The sequence below is a fragment of the Chlorocebus sabaeus genome, chromosome 14 (genome assembly GCF_047675955.1).
Source record: "Chlorocebus sabaeus isolate Y175 chromosome 14, mChlSab1.0.hap1, whole genome shotgun sequence".
NCBI classification, from domain to species: domain Eukaryota; kingdom Metazoa; phylum Chordata; class Mammalia; order Primates; family Cercopithecidae; genus Chlorocebus; species Chlorocebus sabaeus.
Genome location: NC_132917.1, coordinates 72,666,254 through 72,693,672, shown reverse-complemented (window position 1 = coordinate 72,693,672; position 27,419 = coordinate 72,666,254). Strand labels below are relative to the sequence as shown.

At 37.3% G+C, this 27,419-nt stretch overlaps 1 protein-coding gene across 4 annotated transcripts in view; it reads left to right on the top strand.

Moving 5' to 3' along the window:
- Positions 1 to 370: 370 nt before the first annotated feature.
- EXOC6B (exocyst complex component 6B) overlaps positions 371 to 27,419 on the top strand; it is a 703,452-nt gene continuing 676,403 nt past the window's right edge. For 3 of the 4 annotated variants that reach the window (XM_073023072.1, XM_007970245.3, XM_073023071.1), the window contains exon 1: positions 377 to 606. In XM_073023072.1, coding sequence (XP_072879173.1) covers positions 494 to 606 — 113 coding nt within the window. In that variant the 5' untranslated portion in view covers positions 377 to 493. Of the gene's footprint in view, positions 607 to 27,419 lie in introns of all 4 variants that reach the window. The other variant, XM_007970248.3, reaches the window with a different exon arrangement.

Genomic DNA, 27,419 nt, shown 5'->3' with positions numbered 1-27,419 from the left:
GTACTGGCTCACAGTTCACGGTTTTGAATTCTCCAGCTCCCCGTGTCTCCCCCACTAGATTGTAAGGCTTCTGTCAGACATTAAGTTACTTTATCATTCGCACCTACAGAGTCTTTGCACTTTGTGACAAAGGTGGTAAACAAGAATTTGCAGGCTTAGTGCCACTGCCTGACTTGATCATCACTGTTTACGCAGTGTTGTTAACTGTTTTTAGCTTACAGTGGGCTTTCAACAAGTATTTGCGGATTCAATGTATGAATGCACGGAATCCAACCTAGCATTTCCCAGAGAACTACAAATCCCAGCGGACATTACGCAGAACGCCGACGGACGCGGTGACGCAAGGGGGCGTGCCGAACCTGAGGGAGGGGTCGGCCTGCGGGTAGCCAGAGGCTGGGGCGGCTGTGGAGCTTGGGGTGGAAGAGGGAGTGTGGGGCAGCGAAAAGGTGAGCCGAGCTGACTGAAGGGACGCGCTGCGGGGCGCCCCCAGTCTATGGAGCGGGGTAAGATGGCGGAGGCGGAGAGCCTGGAGACAGCGGCAGAGCACGAGCGGATCCTGCGAGAGATCGAGAGCACTGACACGGCCTGCATCGGGCCCACGCTCAGGTACCCCGGGTGCCGGGGCCACCGAGGGGCGGGAACGGGCGAGACGGGGCAGGCTCCCCTGTGTCGGGGCCCCGGCCGGCTGTCTCAATGGCCGGCGCTGGCCTCTCCCTTCGGAGAGACCCTGCGTCCCGGGCGAGGCGGATCTCCCTTCGCAGCCCCGACGCGGGGTCCCTTCGCGGCGCCCCATAGCCCAGTGACTCAGGAGGCTCCCGCTGTCTCCCTCGGGGCTGGAGCAGCCTTCGTTCTCCCTCCGAGGCTAGTCCGGCGCTGGGGAACCAGCGGGCGCCCGACAGATGGTGGTGGCTCCCGTCAGATCTTCCCCCTGGGGACATCACCCTTCTCCCTCCGACTCCAACTCCGTCCTGCCCTAGACAGGAGTCCTGCTCTTCAGGTAACACAGAATTTCACTCCATGATCTGGTGCTTGAAATCAAAGTCTTGCCTCAGAATCACAGCCACTTCTCAGAAACGAGTCCTTAGAAATTCTAGGCCTGGATGGAAGTTCCCCCAACCCGCGCCCCTCTCTTGGGAGCCGCTGCTCCTTTATCCCTGCTTCCTTATTACGAGGACGACCCTCGCCCACAGTGCAGCCTCCTCATCGCTGGGGAAAATTGACCCTGCTGCCGCCTCCAAGTTACCATTTCTTTTTTTTTTTTGCACGCACATCTCCATTTTATTTGGAGATGTCAAAAGAAATCCCGACTTACCTCAACTTATTTAACAAATTTAGATAGCACTGTTACATAAAGTGCAAGACGTTGTAAACAGTGATTTTACAAATGCAACTTATTTAAGCCACAAAACAACCGTATTAGGTAGGTTCTATTACTCTCCTTTTACAGATGGGGCGCAGACAGGTTAAGTGACTTGGCCAAGGTCACAGAGAAAATAAAGTAGGGGACTCAGATTGCTACTCGGGTAGCCTGGATCCAGACACTTAACCACTGTTCTGCCTCAGCTGGAGATTACCAGCTACCCGTACTTCCTGTTGATATTACTCACTAAGCCTAGTTTTGAACTACTTTCCCCCTTCCCCTCATGTTACTGGTGTCCTAGAAGGAACTCAGCCTTATCCCTTACTGTTATGCATTCTGATCTTCATGCAGCCAATACATAGATAACTATCTTACCCTCCTTGCACAGTCTTGGGTCACTGCCCCTCCCATCAGAAAAGTTATTACTCATTGCTTGCGTTCTCCTGGCGTGAGTTGACTCAGGAAAGACTAATTGAAGGAGGGCAGGCTGGAAACTACTCCTCCTCTCCACCTGCACAGCTTCCTTCTCCAGGACACATTGTTAGCACATTTCTGCCAGTACCACCCCTGGTCATAACTACCCTTGGTAGTTTGCCTTTTGTCTCTTTATTTATTAAAAGTAATAGCAAAAACCGCAAATACTTTTGTACCAACCTAATATTCATTTATTGAGACAGGGTCTCCTTTTGTCTCCTAGGCTGCAGCGCAGTGATATGATTGTAGCTCACTGCAGCCTTCACTTCCAGAGTTCAGATCCTGCCACCTAAGCCTCCTGAGTAACTGGTACTACAGCTGTGCACCACCACCACACCTGGCTACGTTTTAAACCTTTTGTAGAGATGGGATTTTGCCATGTTGCCTTGGCTGGTCTCAAACTCTTGGGGTCAAATGATCCTCCCACCCGAGCCTCCCAAAGTGTTGGGATTACAGGCATGAGCCACCGTGCCTGGCCCCTTTGTCCTTTAAAGTGACTTTTAGCTCCCTTTTTTGGACCAATTCTTCCACACAGTTGCCTGTCTCTCCACCGACCCCCATTGCCTTATGATCAGGACCATTGTGCTTCTCTCAATTCCCATTTTCTTTAGCTCTTAAGGGTCAATGATCCTATATTTTCCTACATTTTCCTGTATACTTCAAATCATCTCTAGATTACTTATAATACCTAATATAATGGTAAATACCATGTAAATATATGTTATACTGTATTGTTTAGGTAATAATGACAAGACAAATGTCTAGCATGTTTAGTACAGATGCAACCATCCTTTTTTTTTTTTTTGAGACAGGGTCTCACTCTGTTACTCAGGCTGGAGTGCAGTGCACAGTCACTGCAGTCACTGCTCACTGCAGCCTTGACCTCCTGAGTAGCTGGGACTACAGACGTGTGCCACCATACCTGGCTAATTTTTAATATTTTATATAGAGATGGGGTTTCACCGTGTTGCCCAGATTGGTCTTAAATTCCTGGGTTCAAGCAATCCACCTGCTTTAGCCTTCCAAAGTGTTGGGATTACAGGCGTGAGCCACTGCACCCGGCCACTGTCCCTTTATTTTTTCTCTTAAAACTTTGATTGAAGAGGTTGGTTGAACCTGCAGATACCCTCGGTAGTATCTGCAGGTTCAACCGTATATACATTACGATTTAAATATAAGTTACCCAGCCTCCCTAAAACTTGTTTCATTGTTATTATTGAGTTTTTTCCACTGAAAAGTGGGGTTTTGTGTAGGTAGATGGATTAAGAGATCTTTTGCCCTAAGGGGACACTGTAAAAAAAAAAGTTTGAGACTCATTACCAGTTTTACTTGCTTTTCTTGACTTCCTATATGATTATTACGGGCTTATCATTTTTGGTCTTAACTTTTTTTTTTTTTTAGCAGATTACACTAAATCTTACTATCAGACCCAGGGTTCATTCACTTGAATATCCTATAATACAAGGAGTACCCATGGGCTTTGTCTTTAGTCTAGCTGTCCCTACCCATATTCATAGGGGATGATCTCACCTTTTTTCCTTATCCCGTTCAGAGGCAGCAGCATGCACAGACTTGATGTTTCAGATTCCATGCCTTACTTGGGATGTGCCTCTATTGTCATTATCTCCTGTTTTTCATCACTATCATTAAACAGGTTTGATTAAGGCAGTAGCTCTCTTGCCTTAACTACTCTCAATTGTAAATCTCGAACTTTTCCTCTTCATAGTATGTCTTTCCTCTTTCTTCATCTTTTGAGGTAAAGGCACCAGATTCTTAGCTGTTCCTGAGATAGGTTTTTCTAGCTGAAGAGAAACTAACGAACAGAGAAAGTAAATTGAGAGCAGATATTAGATTAGTATATCCATCCCTAAAATACCTGCTCTTCAAAAAAATCCACTTGGCTATATTGCCTAACCAGACTCTTTCCTTTCCCAGCTATTATTTGTGTATCATTACTTGCTTGCTTTCTTTGCTGTGATACTGGATTGTTTTTTCAGTCTTATCCCTTTTTGTTTGAGGAGTCACAGTGACTTGACTTTTTCATTATATTACTATTATTATTTTAGTTTTGAGCTGTACATGTAATATTGGTAGATACCCATATATCATAAGGATACGCCACCTCTTCTTTTTTGTTGTAATTCTGAAAGACCCAAGCATACCCACATATAAAGAGGTTGTTGCTTAGCAAACTCTTTTGGGAAACTAGCTATCTCTCTCTTTGTCTTTACCTTAAAAATTATTTTGTTATCTGTGAGTCCTAATTTTGGAAAGAGGCCTATAAGATGTTAAAGCCTGTCTGTCCTGTTTTTAAAATAATGTTGATTCCTGTTTTGTGTTATAAATACTAAAATTTTGATGACAAATCATTTATGAACAATAGCTCCCTGTTTTCATTTTTCAAATCCCATCCCTATATCTCACTTTTCCTTTATATCACTTACTCAGTAGAAGTCATTTCTTCATTTTGTACTCTGGGTAATAGCAATTAACATTCAGTCTAATTGTTGTTTAAGATTTTTTGTTTTCAAACTTAAAATTTAATAGTGAAATACATTGCCATTAAGAAAACAACTATATTGAGATATAATTCATGTATCATACAATTTACCCATTTAAAGTGTATAATTAAATGGTTTTGGGTATGTATATTTGCAGAGTTGTGCAGCAATCACCACAACCTAATTTTAGAAAATTTTCATTACCTCAAAAAGAAACCCTGTACCCATTAGCGGTCTCCTCATTCTGTTCCCTCTCTCTCCCTAGGCAATCACTACTTTTCTTTATGGGTTTGGCTGTTCTGAACATCTGGACATTTTGTATAAATGGAATCAAACAGTATGTGTTTCTTGGTAACTTAATGTCTTCAGGGTTCCTCTATGTGGTAGCATGTATCAGTACTTAATTTCTTTTTATCGATGAATAATATTCCATTGTGTGGATGTACCACATTTTATTTTTCATCAGTTGATGGACATTTGGGTTGTTTCCATTTTGGGGCTGTGGAACAGTGCTGCCATGGCTATTTGTATACTAGTTTTTGTATAGACATATGTTTTCATTTTTGTTGAGTACACACCTAGGAGTGGAATTTCTAGGCTGTAAGGTAACTCTATGTTTAACATTACGAGGAACTGCTAGACTGTTTTTCCAAAGTGTGTACACTGTTTACATTCCTATAGCAATGTATCAGGGTTCCAATTTTTTCACATCCTTGTCAACACTTGTTATCTTTTTTGCTTTGCCATACTGATGGGCGTGAAGTTGCATTTCATTGTAGTTTTGATTTGCATTCCCGTAATAGCTGTTTTTTTCATGTGTTTATTGGTCATTGTTTATCCTTTTTGGATTCTTTGCCCATTTTTAAATTTGGTTATTTGCTTTTTTTTTTTTAGGTTGAGTTGTAGGAGTTCTTTATTCATTTTGAATATGTCCTGTTATCAGATATATGATTTGTGATATTATATCCTATTCTGTGATTTGTCTTTTCCATTTTTTGTTATCGTTCATGTTCTTAGCTTTTGCTGCACAAAAGTTTTTAATTTGAATTAAGTCCAATTATCATTTTTTTTCTTATTTTGTTTCAGCTTTTGATGTTGTATTTAGGAAACTTTTGTGTAACGCGTGATCATGAAGATTTGCTCCTATATTTTTTCTTTTTTGAGACGGTTTCGCTCTTGTTGCCCAGGCTGGAGTGGAATGACGCGATCTCGTCTCACCACAACCTGCGCCTCCCAGGTTCAAGCAATTCTCCTGCCTTAACTTCCCGAGTAGCTGGGATTACAGGCATGCACCACCACACCCAGCTAATTTTGTATTTTTAGTAGAGATAGGGTTTCTTCATGTTGAGGCTGGTCTCGAACTCCTGACCTCAGGTGATCTGCCACCTCGGCTTCCCAAAGTGCTGGGATTACAGGCGTGAGCCACTGTGCCCAGCTGATTTGCTCCTATATTTTTTCTAAGTGTTATATAATTTTATCGTTTACATTTAGATCTGTGATTCATTTTGAGTTAATTTTTGTTTACGATGTAAGGAAGAGTGTCCAGTTTCATTCTTTGGCATGTGGATATCCAGTTGTTCCAACACCATTTGTTGACTGCTATCATTTTTTTTTTAAAAAAACCCAGATTGCTGGTTGATTTATTTTGATCTCCTTATCATGATTTATGTTCCTTATTTCTGGCAGAAATGTAACATTGAAAACCCTGTTATTGAGTTTATGTGATTTTGCTAGCTAGCCTAACTTCCTTCATTTAGTATTCTCACCCAGGGAAGTTTGCTCTAGTTTTCAGCTAAAGTTTTTCTCTTTTTAGCTCAATTCCTGTATCATAATGATTGATTGCTATATTTGTTCTTGGTAAAGAACTTTACTTTAGGGACTGATTCTTGTCTTACGGAATTATTTTGTGTCATACTACCCGGTCTTATGTAACATAAAGTATGTTAATGATCCAGTCTTACTTTTTTCACTGTTAAAACAGTATGTCAACATACGGAATTTGGAAACTAGATTAAAAATTACTTACAATCCTATAACACAACTGCTGTTGTTTTGGTGCTTTTCCTTCTAGAACTTTGCCTTATATATTTTATTGTTACAAAGTTGTACTTATGGGTGTAGGAATAATTTTCTGTCTTGCTTTTTTAAGTTGTTTGTTTATAAAGCTAGCTCTTAGAAGAAACAAATTGAGGGGGATATTTTCAAAAGGCTGTTTTATTTAAGGTCATTTGATAATTAAATATGGGGATCTGACATCCCCACTTACTACTACTGTGCCTTTGGCCACATGACTCTTATTTTTCCATCCAGCACCCCCTCCCATTAATTCATTTGTACAGAGATCAGTTAATCGTAATCCTTGGTTCATGACATTTTCTCATTATAGGTCCATGGCTCTCTTTAATAAATTAAATAAATTTATTTTTATTAACAACTTACCACCTAACTGGGCAAATTTTTCTCACCTAAAAAATGATGAGTAAAATGAAGATAAACCATCCTTCATGGTACGATACAAGGTACTAAGCTAGGACTACTGCCTAGCAGGTATCATGAAGGATGCTTTCTCTCTCTCTCTCTTTTTTCTTTTCATACTCTTCCTCCAATGTAGATGGGGTGCTGTGGTACCTGCTAGGCATTGGTCACTCAAGTGTGAGTCATTTTCCACCTTTACCCTTGGGTTTGCTATGTGGACTTAAGTATTTCTATATTTTGAGTTTTGTTAGTTTAGTGGTTAGCCTATTTTTTTTTGTTTCCTTTTCCTTCTCCCACGTAACTAAGGGATATAATACTTACCAATAATCAATCCTGGGAGGGGTTATTTTGGGATGGAGCAGAGAATGGAGGAGGAGATAGGAAATAAATATATAAAAGCCCTTCAGGTGATTGTGATATACTCCATCCTTGACAATCACTGAGGGGAAGAACATTCCCATTGCTCATGCTTATTTTTTAATAGTAGTGCCCTTTAAAAAATAACATTTTTATATTTAGTTATAAATAAATATAAAATTTTATATTTTAGTAATAGAATGACTTAAGAAGAAACAGACAACAACAAATAACTCTATTACCTTTTCACCACTTTTATATTTTTAATTTCCTTTTAACTTCTTTTCATATACATTTTATTATATTAAGTATTAGAAGATTATTATGTGTCTTGCTGTTTCAGTTAACATGTTATATACAGATTTATACATTATAATGATGTCACTTTAATGGCTTTGTTAATGAATTGATTCATTAATATATTCATTCAATATTGAGCAATGTCTATGTGCCAGATAGTCTTCCAGACTCTGGGTTTCAGCAGGCAGCAATATAGACAAGTCCCTATCCTTATAGAGCTTATAGAGTCTGGAGTGGGTACTTACAGAACAAATGAATAAATATATAATGTAATGCTATTCAGCAATTAATGTTACATAATGACTGGGTTATTGCTTTCAATTGGGGGTTAGGAAAGGTAGCTTTGGCAAAGATTTGAATAGAATGAAGCAACAAGCCATATGGCTCTCTGTGAGGGAAATACCTTCCATACAAAGGGGACAGTAAATGCCAAGGCCCTCAGGAAAAGGATAATGGTGGGAAGTGGTGGTAGGAAAGTAGTCAGGGTCCAGACCATGTAGACTAAGGATTTGATTTTATTCTAAGTGTTATGGGAAGGTACAGGAGAGTTTTTATTCTGAGCATTATGGGAAAGTACACGAGAGTTTTGAGCAGGAAAGTGACATGTGGTCACTTAGATTAAACAAGGAATGTGACCAGATACAGTGGCTCATGCCTGCAATCTCTGTACTTTGGGAGGCCAAGGAGGGCAGATCACTTGAGGCCAGGAGTTCAAGACCAGCCTGGCCAACATGGTGAAACCCTGTCTCTACTAAAAATACAAAAATGGCCGGGTGCGGTGGCTCACTTCTGTAATTCCAGCACTTTGGGAGGCCGAAGCGGGCGGATCACGAGATCGGGAGATGGAGACCATCCTGGCTAACATGGTGAAACCCCGTCTCTACTAAAAATACAAAAAAAAAAAAAAAAAAAAAATTAACCAGGCCTGCTGCAGTCCCAGCTACTCTGGAGGCTGAGGCAGGAGAATGATGTGAACCCGGGAGGCGGAGCTTGCAGTGAGCCGAGATTGCGCCACTACACTCCAGCCTGGGCGACAGTGTGAGACTCCATCTCAAAAGAAAAACAAAACAAAAAATAGCCTGGTGAGGTGGCGGGTGCCTGTAATCCCAGCTACTCAGGAGGCTGAGGTAGGAGAATCGCTGGAACCCAGGAGGTAGAGGTTGCAATGAGTGGAGATTGCACCACTGCACTCCAGCCTGGGCGACAGAGTGAGACTGTCTCAAAAACAGTGACAACAACAACAAACAAACAAGGAATGTTCTGGCTGCTGTGTGGAGACAGAGTAAGAGAGGAAACAGGGTAACCAGTTAAGGGATGTTTGCAGTAAGTAATAAGAGGCAAAAGATGGTTATGGCATGCAATGTGGTATTAGGGAGGTGGTGATGAGAAGTAGCTGGATTTAGAATATGTTTTGAAGGTAGTGCCAAAACGATGGATTAGTTATGGGAGTTAAAGAGAGGATCAAGGATGATTCCAAGGCTCTTGGCCTAAGCAATCAGATGATGGTGGTGCCAATTATTGGGATAGGGAACAATAAGGGGAGGAACTTTACTTTTCTTCGAATAACTTATCACAGCCTGACATATTTATTTTTTGATTGTCCACCCTATTAGAATGTCTGTTCCAGGAAGGAAAGGATTTTGTTTCTTTTGTTTGCTGCTGTATCCTGGGAACCCAAAGGGTGCCTGGCTTATAGTTGGTGCTCAGTAAATATTTGTTGAATGAATAGAATAATTAAAAAATTGTATCACCAACTGTTAATTATCTGGGAATTAATTAACTGATTTGCAGATTAACTGTCTTAAAAATATGACTTCCTTTTGAGAGAAAATAAAACTAATGAAATTTTCAAAAGCCTCTATATATCAGAAATGTTTTTTTGTAACTACATATAACTTTATAGTTCTTCTTTCTCTTCATCAGTCAAAAGTGTAATCTAAAATAATTTTTAAAAAGCCCGTCATTCCTTGGTGTTCTTTGTAGTGTTGTCAAAAGTTTCCAAGTTTAAGAATAGTAACTCTATTGATGAAAGCATTATAATCTGAGTGCCTGTTATATAAACAAAGCTTAACATTTAGCAAAAAGTTGAAATTGTACATTTGGGTAAAAAAGGGTGGATAATGTTAAATAAGTTTCAATACAGTATGGAATAGGAAAATAAATTTTTTTGTGGTTTGATAAAGAGAAATTTGTTTTTAAAAAATGTCCTCATTGAGTTATCAAGCAAACTGGAAAAATGAAAAAATTGTGAAGAATCTGTGGTTAATATGACAATGTTGATTTGGTTCAATTAGCTAGCAGTGGGCTCTGTTTGATTTTGTTTGAGTTAAATAGACAAAAATTTTCATTGAATCTCTTCCAGTGGAGGTTATGCTGATTTGTTATCTGATTCATTAGATTCACACCACAGAAAAATTAGTAGCCATAGAGAGAAATTAAATGGGAGTGTAGCATTTGCTAAGTATTCCTGTATTAAATTTCAAGAGTTTATTAGTTATCATCATATCAAATATGTAATTCTGAGGAACCTGAGCTCCTGGAAATGTTATCTACTGTAATTTTGAAAATAAAAAATGATATAGGTAAATTATCTTGTGTGGGTTTGAAATATTTTATTTAAAAAGTGGAAAGAAAAGGCTATGAATCATAGATCTAATAATATTTTCTGTCCCATTCCTTCTATTTCCCGATTTTACTAGTTTGTTGTTTATTTGTCCATTGCTTTCTTATGCAAATAGGAACATATATTATCTTATTTTCTCCTTCCTTTTACAAAATAAATGGTGTTATTGTATAGACTTCTGCAGCTTAGTTTTTAGTCATACATATATTTTGGAAATTTGTCCATATCAGTATATAGAGGTTTTCCTTATTTTTTAAAAATAGCTATATAGTATTCCATTATGTAGATACACCATGGTTTATTAAACTAGTCCTCCATTTCTGGATATTTGGATTATTTCCAGCCTTTTGCCAGAAAAAATAATGCAGCAAGGGATAGGCTTGAATATTGGTCATTTTTTATTGCACATTTCTTTTTTTGTTTGTTTTGTTTTTGAGACGGAGTCTTGCTCTGTCTGTCAGAGTGGAGTGCAGTGGCGCGATCTCTGCTCACTGCAACCTCCGCCTCCTGGGATCAAGCGATTCTCCTGCCTCACCCTGGTGAGTAGCTGGGATTACAGGTGTCCACCACAATGCCCGGCTGATTTTTGTATTTTTAGTAGAGATGGGGTTTCACCATGTTGGCCAGGCTGGTTTTGAGCTCCTGACCTCAAATGATCCAACTGCCTCGGCCTCCCAAAGTGCTGGGATTACAGGCCTAAGCCACTGCACCTGGCCTATTGTACATTTCATACTGTATCTATAGGATAGATTCCCAGAAGTAAGATTGCTAAGTAAAATGATGAATGTATCTGGAATTTGGTAGGTATTACCCACTTGAGAAGCTATACCGTTTTTTTCTCCCTCTAGCAGTCTTTGAGATTGCTCATTTCTTTATAGCTCTTTCAATAAAGTTCTCCATAGCTTTTTCAACAACGCAAAGACTTTTGGGCTTTTGTCAATATGATAAGTGATAAATAGTGTTTCAGTGTAGTTTTTATTTTTATTTTTCTTATTGTGAGTGAGGCTGAAAATCTCACAATAATATGTTTAGGGGCTTTTGTGTATGTCTTTTGCTTATTTTTCTATAAGGGGGATTATTATTTTCTTTTTTCCCTTTTTTTTTGAAACAGGGTCTCTCCCTCTCTCGCCCTGGCTAGAGTAAGTGGGACAATCTCAGCTCACTGCAGCCTCCGCCTCATGGGCTCAAGCAATCCTCTCACCTTAGCCTCCTGAGTAGCTGGTACTATGGGTGCGCGACACCACGCCCGGCTAATTTTTCGTTTGAGACGGAGTTTCGCCGTGTTGTTCAGGCTGCTCTTGAACTCCTGGGCTCAAGCCATCCGCCTGCCTCGCCTCCCGAAGTGCTGGGATTACAGGCGGGAGCCACCACACCCGGCCAGGATATTTTTCTTTTTGATATTTGGGTGCCCAGGGTAAAGAACCTTTGATGGTTATATGTTGCTTAAATGCATGATGAGTATGTACAGTGGAATTAGTTGTGATTGGTAAATATACCATTGTTTTTTAAGAAATGAAAGCTTCAAATCTGCCTCTTTATTATTTTAGTCATAAAGAGGCATCAATAAACAAAGGCATTTTAAACGATTTTTAAAATATTATATTTGGATGCTGTGATAATTAGAAATTAGAAGGTTTTATTGGTGAATGCAGTTATATCATTAGATAATGCTGCTTCAGGCCAGGTGTGGTGGCTCACACCTGTAATCCCAGCACTTTGGGAGGCCGAGGTGGGCAGATCACTTGAGGTCAGGAGTTCAAGACCAGCCTGGTCAACATGGTGAAACCCTGGCTCTACTAAAAATACAAAAATTAGTTGGGCGTGGTGGCACAAGCCTGTAGTTCCAGCTGCTTGGGAGGTTGAGGTACGAGAATTGCTTGAACCCAGGAGGCGGAAGTTGCAGTGAACCGAGATCGTGCCACTGCACTCTAGCCTGGGTGACTGAGCGAGACTGTCTCAAAAAAAAAAAAAAAAAAGGTAATGCTGCTCCACGTACAAATAAGATTCTTAGCAAATCAGGGGATATCAACATTTTAATAAATTCTTTACCTTCAACTTTTATGGCATGTATTTGTATGTTTATATTATGTTCAGCATCAATACAATTAACATATGAATTAGTTATAAAAATGTGTTGATAAAGACAATTATTTAATATGGTTTTGGAAGTAGTTTAGAATTTTGGGTGATATATGTCACATAGCTTTAGCTGGAATATGATAATATGACTATTAATTAGGTCATTGAGGAAAATAAAAATATTTTGATTCTTTTCATCATTGAAGTTGATAGTTTGTAGTATTCGCTAATGATTTAATAATTATTTTAATCATATACTGAAATCAAGCCTCTATCTGTGAGCAGCTAGAAGAAATGAAAATAGTGAGTCACTTGTCTCTGAAATGTTAGTGAGTCACTTGTCTGTGAAATGTGTCACAGTTGAGATTCTGGGCATTTTAAGTTTGCTTGGGGGAAATAGAAAAACTAGTAAGGGGGAGGGGTTGGTAAAAACTTGAGTTACACAGCTAAACTTAAATACTTGAGATCTGAGGTGACTAACAGGTTATTTCTTAGTGATGTCTGCCATGGGTTAGGAAAAGAAGAGTAAAGCCGTTTCTGTGATGTAGTAGTGTCTGCTGGAATAGTTAGAAAGCAAGGAACATAGTACGCACAAAGACAAAGTGATGTTGCATGGATTTTATTCCAGTATGTGAATTAAGGAGAGTTCATCTAAAAAATAGACAACAATAATGGAGTATTTTAATGTTCTGGCTATTTTTAAAAAGCAGTTTGTGGTGTCATGTATTGTAAATTATATTTTACATTTCTAGGTGTCTGTAGAATGATAAATGTTTTCCTTTAAATTGCATGTAACTTAACATTAATATTTTATACCACATTTGACTATTTTTTGGGGGGGATTAATTTTGTCTTAACTTTGTTTCTGAGTTGTTCTCAATCTCCTTCCCCTCTTATTCTGGTTAATTGGCAATTGATTGTTCGTTATCTTTCTTTGTCTCTGATTATTTCCTTTTCTTGTTCTAGAAAGGAATTAGTTTCCAAAAAGCTATGTAATTTAAAAAATACGCATAATAGATACATCAAAGGTGGTGAAGAAATTGGGGCAAAGGGAAAATAAGGGTAGGAAGGAGAATATGAAGTAAAGAGTAAGAACAATTAGAGGATTCAAAGTTAAAAAGTGGGTATTAGGAGAGGTACAATTATTTTTGGTTCTGAGTTTAAGATCAGAGAACTGTTTTTCCCAGGTGTCCTGACAGAGAAGTCCCTGTATAATGTGACTTTGATATCCATATAGTAAATGTAGCAATATGTGACAGGCTCTTTCTTAGATTGCCCTTTTGTGAAAACATAAGGCATAACCAAAGTACAATTTAGTGAAAGCATTCTGCAGGGAGCCAAAATAAAGTGGTCCAGGAATACAGTTCTTTGCTGGTCTTGACTTAATCAAAGCATAGATTTTATAATACCTAGAGAGTAGAAGGTGGAAATGCATTATCATTCTCCCTCTTGTGTTCAGTCTAGTCTCCATGATTTCTAATCTGAAAGAATGTATGTACCGCATGTATGTTAATTCTTTATAAGTACAACTTTTAGTGGTCGAGCTTTTTGATAAGTATTGACTCTCGTTGAGTTCAAGTTGATATTTTTCTACCTTTTTTTCTGAATATGTCATTTGCCTGTGTTCTTGGTTAAGTACAGAGTGATATATGCTTTAAAAGTAAACCAGCTGTAGGTAGGGTCAATATCTTTTTATGAAAATTGAAGAACCTGAATAAACTACCTTATGCCTATAAAAGAAGTGGATAGGATCAAGAGTCTTCCCTAAAGTAATTTGGGGTGCATTCTAGCACGGAAACTAATGCCATTAATGCCACAGTAATTTTGTTTGGTACCAAAATTTTGTTTGGTAACATCTTGCAAACCTATAATATGTCTTAAATTTGATGTTTAAAAAGATCAACTCACCTTGGACATTTGAAACATTACCAACAAATAAAATAACCAGAGATGTTTTGCCTTACACTGTATAATCTACAAAATATACTAGCTGGAAAAGGTATGCCTTATTAAGTAGAATATTTACTTACTAATTTCAGTAAGTAACTGGCATACCTGGAACCTATCCTGTTCTAGAATTATAATTTTTTTTTAAAAATTGAGATACGTTAACTTCCAAGAGGACAATGATTTGATGAAAGAAATTTAAACATGTATAAATTGCATACCTGCATACCTGTTAGAGCTTTAAAATATACGTTACCCAGTGAAACATTTAAAGGAGGAAGAACTCTCACAATACAACTAATTAGATTACCTTAATTTGATTTATGATAATACATATAGACTGGGACTCTGTTAAAACACCTACCTGTCGTTCAGTCTTGAAGATCATCATATTGACATGTAATTTGAACTTGCATGAATTTATCTTCAGTTACTACTGTGGTTTGATAATTGATTGGTTATTACATAAAAGCAGAAACAAAAGCAACAACAACAATAATGAACTTCTTTTATAACAGTTCTATCATTTCAGTATTTAGATGCTTCCAGTGTTTAGAACTCTAAATAAATGTTCTATTGTATGTTAGATAAATGATGAAGGCCATTTGCCAAAAGTGTTGATTTGGATTAAAATATAGGCTCTCTTTCATTATTTAGTTTTTGATTAAAAAGCTGTGGAGGAACACAGACTTTCAATTTGACCTTGTTTTCACAGTCACAGAACATGACAAATTCTGTGACTCACGCATATCTTTTGGTACTATGATATTGTGTAGTGGCATACTGACATCTTGTTGCACATTCCTGCCAAGTCTCTTTCTTCTTATTGTTCTCAACATCTCAGTTTTCAAAACTTGCTTCTTTATGTTTTTTCCCTTTGCAAATTGTGCCTTTGTTTCTTTCCTCCTCTTTGTGCTTGACTTTGTATCTCCCTACCACTTCCTGTAACTTAGAATTTTAAAACACACATTGTCCATGAAATATCTAAACGAGCAAGAATCATCACAATGCAAACCAATTTCTACTTCCTGGGGAAGCTCTGGTGCTAATAAACAATGAAATTCTAAAGATATTGATATGAAATGTGATCTTATCAAGCAATATGAGTGAAGAAAAACAGCAGACATTGGGCTGGACTAAATTTATGCTATGAAAATTTTTGGTATGGAGTTTGATTTAAGGAAAGACATATTTATGGAACACATTTTTTAAAAAGGAAAAAAATAATGGAGCTAGCCAAGTATTTTGTTTTTGGTCAGGTAAAGGTGTTCCTTGACATTTGTAAGGAAGAGGTATACAATGATCTTTTGGCATTGGAGTAGCAAGAATAAGAGGAAAGTGAAATGAAAAGAGCTCTTGAAGCCCCAGGAAAAATAGATTATTAGAGGCATTTTAAATGGTAAATGTGGCTTTGATGGTATACTTTGTTATTTGATTTTTTAAAATTTGGCTGGGTGTGGTAGCTCAAACCTGTAATCCCAGCACTTTGGGAGGCTGAGCAGGAGGATCACTTGAGCCCAGGAGTTTGAGACCAGCCTAGGCAATATAATGAGACTCTGATCTCTACAGAAAATGAAAATTAGCTGGGCATTGTGGCGTGCACTCTAGTCCCAACTAACTAGGGAGGCTGAGGTGGGAGGATCACCTGAGCCTAGGAGGTTGAGGCTGCAGTGCGCCAATGTCATGCCACTGCACTCTAGCCTGCGTGACAGAGTGGCACCCTGTCTCTGAAATAAAGAAGTAAGTACAATTAAACTTTTGAGATAATTATAGAATTCACATGCAGTTGTAAGAAATAATACAGAGATCCCCTTTATTCTCTATACTAGTCTATTGTTGGATATGTGGTTTGCAAATTTTTTTTTCCCACTCTGTAGCTTGTGTTTTTACCCTCTTAAAAGGGTCTTTTGCAGATCAAAAGTTTTTTAATTTTGATGAAGTCCAGCTTATCAATTTTTCCTTGTATGGTGCAGGCCACAGTCTTTATTAATGTAGCAATATATAATATCCTGATACTGGTAGATAGATTCTTCTTTATCTTTAATCTTCTTTATCAGAATATTTTAATCTTGTTTTATTAAAATAGTTTTAGCTGACGTTTCTTTGCTTTTCTGTATAAATTTTTATTTATTTATTTTTTAGAGATGGGGGTCTCCCCCAGTCACCCAGGCTGGAGTGCAGTGGTGCAATCTTAGCTCACTGAAGCCTCTAACCCTTGGGCTCAAGCTATTCTCCCACCTCAGCCTCCCTAGTAGCTGGGATTACACACACAAACCACAGTGCCTGGCCACCTTATATGTTTTAGAATAATCTTTTCTATATCAGCAAAAAAGTTTGCTGAGATTTTGATAGAAATTGCATTAAATCTATATGTCAATTTGAGGAGAATTGACATCTTTACTAATAAGTTCCAATCCACAAACATTGTATGTATTTCCATTTATTGAGAGCTCTTTTGATTTCTTTCATCAGCATTGTATTTAGCATACAAGGTTGGCACATATTTTGTTAGATTGATCTGTAAGTAATTCATTTCCTTTTTTTAAGTGATTTTAAATGTTATTGTATTTTTAATTTCGGTGTCTGTGTCTTCATTTGCTATTAATAGAAATGCAATTCATCTTTGTATGTTTACCTTGTATCTTTGCGATCTTGCTGGACTTATTTGTTAGTCTAGGAGTTTTTGTGTAGATTCTTTGGAATTTTCTATGTAAACAATAGTGTTATCTGCAAATGGAGAGAGTTTTAGTTATTCTTTTCCAATTTTTATGCCTTTTATTTCCTTATTTCACTGGCTAGAACATCTAGGACTATGTTGACTAAGACTGGTAAAAGTGGGTATCTTTCCCTTTTTCCTGATCTTAGAGGGAAAGCATTCAGTCTTTTCTTATTAAGTATCATGTTAGCTTTAGGTTTTTTTGTGGATGCTCTTTATCAGTTTGAGGAAATTTTCCTCTATTCCTATTTTCTGAGAGTTTTTATTGTGAAAGAGTGAATTTTGTTAAATGCTTATAATACATCATTTTATATGATCATGTGATTTAAAATATTTAGTCTGGTGGAATCTGTTTTGAACATTGAATGAGCCTTGCCTTTTTGGAATAAACCTTACTTGGTCATTGTATACACTTCTTTTTATTTATCTCTGAGTTCTATTTGCTGATATTTTGTTAAGGATTTTTGATCTATACTTATGAGAGATATTGGTCTATAATTTTATTTATTTTCTATTGTCTTATGTCTGGTTTTGATAGAGTAATAGTAGCTTCTTAAAATGAATTGAGAAGTAGCCCCTCACTCCTCATCTATTTTCTGGAAGAGATTTTAGAATTCATGTTAATTCTGCTTCAAATATTTTGTAGAATTCTTCAATGAAGCCTTCTAGGCTTGGAGATTTTAAATTGCAAATTCAATTTCCTTCATACTTATAGGACTGTATACTATGTCATATTGGTGAGTTGTGGTTTGTATTTTTTGGGGAATTGGTTTATTTCACCTAAGTTGTTAAATTTATTGTGCCTTTTTTTTTTTTAAGCGGAGTCTTGAGTCTTGTTCTGTCACCCAGCTGGAGTGCAGTGGCACAATCTGAGCTCACTGCAATCTCCGCCTTCCAGGCCCCAGGGATTCTCATGCCTTAGCCTCCTGAGTAACTGGGATTACAGGTGTGCACCACACCTGGCTAAATTTTTATATTTTTAGTAGAGATGGGCTGGTCTCGAACTTCTGGCATCAAGTGATCCTCCCACTTAGGCCTCCCAAAGTGCTGGGATTACAGGCCTGAGCCACCCCATCCGGTCTATTGTGTTGCTTTTTTTGATATGAGGTTGCTCAGACTGGAGTGCAGTGATGTGATCTTGGTTCTCTGGAACCTTCACTTCCTAGGTGATCCTCTCGCCTCATCCTCCCCAGTAGCTGGAACTACAGGTGAGTGCCACTATGCCACCACTTTTTGTCTGTACAAAAAGTACAAATTTTTGTACACCTGGCCTGTTGTTTTCTTTTATTACTGTTTGCCGACGTATGGTGATATTCCCGTTTTCATTCTTTATATTGGTATTGTGTCATCTTTTTTGATTTGCTAAATATTTGTCAATTTTATGGTTTCAAAAAACCACACTTTATTTGATTTTCTCCATTGTTTTTCTGTTTTAAATTTTATTGATGTCTGTCCTTATTTTATTATTTCCTTCCTGCTGCTTACTTTGGGTTATTTTACTTTTTTCTTCCTAGGTTCTTGCGGTATAGGAGCATAGATTATCGATTTGAGATTTGTCCTCTTTTCTGATGTATACATTTAAGGTATTAACATATTTCCTTCTAGCATTGCTTTACCTGTATTCTATCAGTTTTGGTATGATGTATTTTCATTTTCATACACTTCACTGTATTTTTATTTATTTATTTATTTACTTATTTTAGAAACAAGGTCTCACTTTCTCACTCAGGCTGGGCTCAAAGAATCATCGTGTCTTAGCCACTTGAGTAGCTGGGAATATAGGCGTGCACCACCACAGCCAGCTAATTTCAAATATTTTTGTAGAGATGGGAGCCTCACCATCTTGCCCAGGCTTCATAAAATTTCCCTTTAGGCTCCTATTTGATCCATGAATTATTTAAAAGAGTGTTGTTTAGTTTCCAAGTGTTTGGACGTTTGCTATCTTTCTGTTATTGATTACTAGTTTGATTTCATTATGTTTGGAGAACATACTGTGTATGATTTCAGTTCTTTTAAATTTGTTAAAATTTGTGTTATGGCCCAGGATATGCTTTTTCTTGGTATATGCTCTGTGGTTGCTTGAAAATAGTTTGTGTTCTGCTGCTGTTGGGTGCTGTATTTTATAAATATTGAGTAAATCTCATTGGTTAGTGGTGTTATCTGTTGATTTATGAGTTTCTGTCTAGACAGAAACAATTGATTAGTTCTATCAATTGTTGAGAGAGGTGTGGTCAAGTCCCTATGTGTAATTGTGGAATTATCTGTTTCTTATTTCAGATTTATCAGTTTTGCTTCACATACTTAGTAGCTCTGTTGTTTGGTACATACACATTTAGTATTGCTATGTCTTCTTGGTGTCACCTTTTTTGATTTGCTAAATATTTTTCAATTTTATCTTTTCAAAAAACCCAAACTTTGTTTATTTGATTTTCTCTGTTGTTTTTCTGTTTTAAATTTTATTGATATCTGTCTGTATTTTATTATTTCCTTCCTGCTGTTTACTTTGGGTTATTTTACATTCTTGGTGGGTTGATCATTTCATTGTATGGTGACCTTCTCTGTTTTTGATAATTTTCTTTGTTCTGAAGTCTACTTTATTTGATGATAATATAGGCATTCCTGCTTTGCTTTGATCAATGTTTGGATGATATGTCATTTTCTATCCTTTTATTTTGAACTTGCCTGTATCATTATATTTGAAATGAATTTCCTGTCAACAGCATATACTTGTACTGTTTTATAAAATACACTTTGTCGATCTCTATCTTTTAATTGGTGTATTTAAACCATTTACATTTAATATAATTATTTATATCCCAAGGCTTAAGCTTAAAGTTTTATTTTCTTGTTTATTCTTTCCTTTTTTGTTTCTGTTTTCTTTTTCATGCCTTCCTCTGTGTTATACTTGAACATTTATTTTGAACTCCATTTTGATTTGTGTGTTGTGCTGCTGCTGCTGCTGCTGCTGTTGTTTTTGAGACAGGATCTCACTCTATCACCTAGGCTGTAGTGCAGTGGTATATTCATGGCTCACTGCATCCTCGACCTCCCAGGCTCAAGTGATCATCTTACTTCAGCCTCCTGAGTAGCTGTGACTATACCACACCCAGCTAATATTTTAATTTTTATCTTATGTAGAGGCAGGGTTTTGCCATGTTGCCCAGGCTGGTCATGAACTCCTGGGCTCGAGGAATTCTCCCTCTGCCTCCCAAAGTGTTGGAATTACAGGCAGGAACCACTACAGCCAGCTGTGTTTTTTGAGATAGGATCTTGCTCTGTTGCCCAGCTGGACTATAGTGGAGTGATCATGGCTCACTGCTGCCCTGATCTCCTGGGTTCCAGTGATCTTCCCACGTAAACTTCCCAAGTAGCTGGGACCACAGGTGTGTACCACTGTGCCTAGCATTTTTTTAAAAATTAATTGATTAATTAATTAATTTGTTGTAGAAACTGGGCCTCATTATGTTACCCAGGCTGGTCTTGAACTTCTGGGCTCAAGCCATTCTCTTGCCTTGGCCTTACAAAGTGTTAGAATTACAGATATAAGCCATCACCCTTGGCCTCTGTTGTGTTTTTGAGTATACTTTTAAGTATAGTTTGTGTGTGTGTGTGTGATTTCTCTGGATGCTACATTATTTATATGTAACATCATAGCATACTAGTGTCATTTTAGCAGTTTGAATGAAACTTTGCTTTCCTTTATGTCTCTTTATATCATCCACTGTTTACAATTGTGTTAAATATTTCCTACACAAACATTCGTATCATATGAGACTGTGTTATAATTTTTCCTTCTAGTATCAAACCTAGTTTGGAAAACTCAGGAGAAGTAAAGCCTATTGTTTTTACATATAGTTTTTCTTACTGTGTTCTTTCTTCATTTTTGATGTTCCAGGATTCCTGTTGTTGTTGTTAAATCATATCTAATTAGAGAGCTTACTGTAGCCATAGTAGGTGTTATACTTGTGGGCTATAGATGTTTTGATACAGTCATGCAATGTGTAATAATCACATGATGGAAAATGGGGTATCCATCCCCTCAAGTTTTTATTCTTTGTGTTACAGACAATCCATTTATAATCTTTTAGTTAATTTTAAAAATGTACAGTTAAATTATTATTGACTATAGTCATCCTGTTGTGCTACTAAATACTAGGTTTTATTTATTCTTTTGATTTTTTTTTTCGTACTCTTTATTCCCACTTCCACTCTGAACCATCCTATTACCCTTCCCATCCTCTGGTAACCATCTTTCTACTCTCTATCTCAATTAGTTCAATTGTTTTGACTTTTAGATCCCACAAATAAATGAACTCCAGCTGTAACCATGTTATTGCAAATGACAGGATCTCTTTCTTTTTAATGGCTGAATAGTACTCCATTGTATATAAGTACCACATTTTCATTATCCTTTCATCTGTTGATGGACACTTAGGTTGCTTTTAAATCTTAGCTATTGTGAATGGTACCACAATAAACATGGGAGTTTGGTTCCATAAACTAATATGGAACCAAAAAGGAGCCTGAATAGCAAAAGCAATCCTAAGCAGAAAGAACAAAGCTGGAGGCATCACATCATCTGACTTCAAACTATACTACAGGGATTCAGTAGCCAAAATAGCATGGTACTGGTACCAAAACAGACACACAGACAAATGAAACAGACTAGGGAGCCAGGAAATAAAGTCACACACCTACAATCATATGATCATTGACAAATTCAACAAAAACAAGCAGTGGGGAAAGGACTCCCCATTTAACAAAAGGTGCTGCGGTAACTGGCTAACCATATGTGGAAGACTGAAGCTGGATTCCTTCCTTATACCATATACACAAATCAAGTCAAGATGGATTAAAGACTTCACTGTAAAATCTAAAGCTATGAAAACTCTGGAAGAGAACCTAGAAAATACCATTCTGGACATAGGCATGGCCAAAGATTTCATGATGAAGACACCAAAGCAATTGCAATGAAAACAAAAATTGACAAGTGAGACCTAATTAAAGAGTTTCTGTGCATCAGAAGAAACTATCAAATGAGAAAATGAGAAAACAGACAACCTATAGAATGGGAGAAAATATTTGGAAAATATGCATCTGACAAAGGTCTAATATCCAGAACCTATAAGGGCTTAAAGTAACAAGCAAAAAACAAAACCCCATTAAAAAGTGGGCAAAGGCCATGAACACTTTTCAAAAGAAGACACGCAGCCATCAAGCATATGAAAAAAAAAAAAGCTCAACATCACTAATCATTGGAGAAATGTGAATCAAAACTGCAGTGACATACCATCTCACACTACTCATATTGGCTGTTATTAAAAAGTCAGAAAATGATAAATGCTGGTGAGGTTGCAGAGAAAAGGGAATGCTTATACACTGCTGGTGGGAATGTAAATTAGGTCAGCCACTGTGGAAAGCAGTTTGGAGATTTCTCAAAGAAATTAAAATAGAGCTAACATTTGATCCAGCAATCCCATTACTGGGTATATACCTAAAGGAAATTAAATCGTTCTTCCAAAACGACACATGCACTTGTATATTTTTCGCATCAAAATTCACAATAGCAAAGGCATGGAATCAACCCAGTCTTTGCCCATCAGTGGTTGATTGGATAAAGAAAATGTGGTGTGTGTACACCATGGACCACTGTACAGCCATAAAAATGAATGAAATCATGATCTTTGCAGCAGCATGGATGCAGCTGGAGGCCTATTCCTAAGCAAATTAACACAGGAATAGGAAACCAAATACTGCATATTCTCACTTATAAGTGGAAGCTAAATGTTGAGTACACATGTACATAAAGGTGGGAACAGTAGATACTGTGGACTACTCAGTGGGGAGAGAGGCAGTGGAGTGTGGGTTGAAAAACTACCTATTGGGTACTATGTCACCACCTAGTGATGGGATCTGTACCTCAGACCTTAGCATCATGCTATATACCCATTAACAAACCTGCACATGTACCCCCTGAATACAAAATAAAAGTTGAAATTATAAAAAAAGAAAAAATAGAAAATATATTTATATATGCAGCAGAATACTATTGAACCTTATGAAAGAAGGAAATCCTGTCATTTGTGACAACGTGGATGAACCTGGAAGGAATTATGCTAAGTGAAAGAAGCCAGGCACAGAAAGAGAAATACTACATGATCTCACTTATGTGGAATTGAAAAAAATTTAACTCATAGAAGCAGAGGGTAGAATGGTGGTTGCCAGAGGCTGGAGGAGGACAGAATGGGGAAATAGCAGTCAAAGTATATTAAGTTTCAGTTAGACAGATGAATATCTTTAAGAGACCTACTGTACATCACGGTGACTATAACTAATAATAAAGTACTGTATGTTTGAAAATTGCTAAGAGAGTAGCTCTTAAATGTTCTCACCACAAAAAAAGTATGTGAGGTGACAGATATGCTAATTACATTGATTTAGTCATTTCACAATGCATACATATATCAAAACATCATGTTGTACAGCATAAATTTATATAATTTTCATTTGTCAGGTATGCCTTGACAAATACTAAAAATAAATAGTAAATTTATATGTTTTGCCATTAAAAGAAAAAGAAAGTAGCCTCTTTTAGTATACAAAGTTCTGGCTGTTTATAAAGCTGGGAAAACTAAGCCTACAAAGGTACACCAGATGTAAACTGTCATCACCTCAGTTACCAAATTCATGCTTTGGACAACATGATCCAGAATTTGTCCCTGTTACCAGACTTACTAAAATAAATCAGAAGTTTATTATAAGTTAATTCTAAAAATGAAAAAAAAAATCCCAGGTGTCATCATTGTGTTTTTATTTCTCACATCATTTCACAAACTTTGTCAGGAGTTTTGTTTTTGCTGCTTGGCAGTCTGACAAACTAGGCACCAGGAGGACAATTCCCATATTGCTTAGATCAGCTTTAGGTTACAGCAGTTTCTTGATAGAAGGAGAGAAATTTCTCAAGATGTTTGAGGCAGAGTTCTAGAAGATTTTCATTTTATTGCAACAAGTTACTAGAAATACTTTGAAATTCTCTTGATTCTCCTTGCTTTCCTCAGTTGACTAATCTCTAAGGTCAATCATGTATGGAGATAGTATCTGGGATATCTTTTTTAAGAGTTTAAAGGCTGGCCGGGCGTGATGGCTCATGCCTGTAATCCCAGCACTTTGGGAGGCCAAGGCGGGTGGATCACCTGAGGTCAGGAGTTTGAGACCAGCCTGACCAACATGGTGAAACCCCATCTCTACTAAAAATACAAAAAAAATTAGCTGGGCGCAGTGGTGGGCGCCTGTAATCCCAGCTACTCGGGAGGTTGAGGCAGGAAAGTTGCTTGAATCCAGGAGGCGGAGGTTGCCATGAGCCGAGATCATGCCATTGTACCCCAGCCTGGGTGACAAGAGCGAAACTCCATCTCAAAAAATTAAAAAAAAAAGTTTAAATGAAGAATAAATGATAATTTTATCTGGTCCAGAAATTCAAATTGTTGTGTACTTGAGTAGAAATACGAGCATTTTTTGCAACATTATTTCTGGTGCTATCGTTTTGCACCATTAGGTTCCGTTCATCAGATAAAATTTTTAAATGACATTTTATCCAAATCAGTATGTTGTCACTATAATAATGATTTACTAATATTATATATAGCAGATCCCTCATTTTCCTATGTGCTCTAGGAAGAGCTGCATTAGACCTTGTCTATTGTAGCATTCTTGTTCTCTGAGGCATAATAGACAAAATAGGCAGTCAGACCAATTAAATAAACAAGTAAATAAAAATTAAATTCGCTCAAAAGCATATGAAGAGAATGAGTCTCAGGAAAATTCTTGAACTAGTTTTGCTTTTTCTACACCCTAGAATCACTAGTCAAAGCAGTATCATCCCTGTTTGATCGAAAGCCAAGGGTCAGAGAACAACCTATTCTTTGTCTGCCTGAACCCAGAATCCCAGAGCTGTATTGCTTTATCACTAATAACTTGTAAAGATGAAGCTTTAGGTGATATACATAGCTGGGAGGCTCCTGTCAGCCTAACCTCTATGAACTATATACTCTGATGTCTTAAGATTTCTAATTTACTACGTAAATTTGGGTGTGGCCTAACTTAGGTTAATTCTTAAGTATGGTTTCTTTGTACAGTTGTGCTGGTTGTATAGTACTCAGCTGCACCATATCTAAGGTTGTGCCATTTATAGCTTAGACAATGTAGATTTGTATATTTATTAAGACAATTATACAGCAGATGGCAGTCAAGTATCTTGAATAATGGAAAGGTACCAGCGGGCAAGTATAGACCCTACTTTTAAGTATTAAAAGTTTCTTTCAAAACTAAATGAGAACTCTTTAAAGTTGCATTAATAGATGCAATAATTTTAAGTGAATGGTCTATGTATTCATTCCTTTTTCCCTGTGTTCATTATTTCTCCCACATTTTCCTTATTTTAATACAGACAGCATTTTTTTTTTTCTTCCCTTGGAGAAAGGGGCTCTTAATTTGCTCTCAGCGTGTTTTGGACTTTCATTTTTGATGTGTTTAGTTTGTTCACAATTTAGTAAATGAAGCCTTAATATGGATGTTCTTGCCATGTTGAGATGACAATGCTTGGATCCAGTTAATAGCTTCATTGTATGTTGAATAAACCTCATATCTTTGCCAGAGATTTGGTTATTACTCAGTTGTGATTCTGTCATTGTGTGGTCAGTTGGGATTCCAAGTTCATTTGTTTTTTTTTTTTTTTTTTTTTTGCTCAGAATTTCCAGAGAGTTGCCCTGGGTAGCACTAGGCTTTTCATATTATTCACTGTTTTGATATGTTGTTTTTGTAGGTGGTTTTGGAAATTTTATTTGTTCTTTTTGCATCAGTATTAGTCATGGTGCAGGTCAGTGCACTTGGGGTTACTGTCTTATTTCCGATATTTTGAATATGTTTGAGGTCTTTATCCCCCAAAATTTATCAGCAAGCAGGATCTACTGGTGGAGACATTACCTATATTTGTTTGAATTTGATTTATGTGGCACTAACCATTCCAAGAGGAGTTTAAATTGGTCTTTCAGGTCACCAGGTTTTGAATTCATCTTAAGAAGTGGTTTTCAAACCGGAGTGTATCAGAACCACTGAGAGGGCTTGTTAATACAGATTGCTGGGCTCCACCCTCTGAGTTTCTAATTCAGTAGGTCTGGGGTGGGGCCTGAGAATTTGCCTTTCTATCTAGTTTCAAATGATGCTCATGTTACTGGTTCAGGTACCACACTTTGAGAACCGCTGCTGTAAGATAACATTGTTCTTTTCTGTATCTATACTTCATAGCATCTAGCATGAAAGGAAGTAGGTTTAGGTCTTTGAGAAAACTATCGTAACCTTAGAATTTTTTTCCCAAGATGAAAAGGGCCTTTTTTCTTTCTGCTTTTGAAATAATACTACTATATAGTAACAGAACTCAAACCGTACAGAAAAGCTTAATGATAAAAGAAAAAAATTACTTAAAGCCACATTATCAATACGGTAAATGTTTTCGTAAACATTTCAAATGTTTTCCTATGCATTTATATACATTTATAATTTTATTTAAAATGGTTCCATTTGTACTTGATATTTTATACCCTACAACAGTCAACAATATACAATAGACACATATATATATTAAGTCTAGTATTATATAGATTGCACAATATTTTAGCCAGTGATAGTGGTAAGCATGTAGATTGCAGTTTTTTTTAGCAGATACAAGTTCTTATTTTTTATTTTTATTTTTTGAGATGGTGTCTCACCCTGTTGCCCAGGCTAGAGTGCAGTGGCACAGTCTTGGCTCACTGCAACCTCCACCTCCTTGGTTCAATCGTTTCTCCTGCCTCAGCCTCCTGAGTAGCTGGGATTACAGGCACGTGCCACCATACCTGACTATTTTTTTTTGTATTTTTAGTAGAAATGGGGTTTCACCATGTTGGTCAGGCTGGTCTTGAACCCCCAATCTTGTGATCCACCTGCCTTGGCCTCCCAGAGTGCTGGGATTACAGGCATGAGCCACTGTGCCCAGCCACAAGTTCTTATACTACATATTTGTATATGTGTCTAATAATCTTATTATGAATTCCAAGAAATGATATTGCTGGGTCAAAGGAGATGTACATTTAAAATTTTAATGCATATTGCCAAACTACCTTCCAGAAAGGCAGTATGAGTTGAGACTTCTGCTAACAGTGCCTGCACTTTGCCTATAAAATGAAATGGTTTTAAGGAAACGGTAATAACTTCCTTTACCTGAATCTTCTTATGGTAGAAAGGTTTTCTTTAAGACAGACAATGACTCTTCTTGGAGCAAATTTGAATTCTGATAGGTATGGAATGGAGAGAGGGTCCTTAGTTCTACAGTACCCCTTCAAGTTTCCATCATGGTTTTGATGGGGTTATTTAATCTTGGTGAGCTTCAAAACACTGTTCCAGTCATTTCTTTATTTTCGTGTTACAGAAAGCACCTTCTTAGATGACAGCCACATTATTTATCCTTCATAAGTTTTATTGAAAATTTCTGAAAAGGGCCTTTACTGCAGGATAGAGACAGTCAACATAGTGCTTTAGGAGTCATCTGGAGAC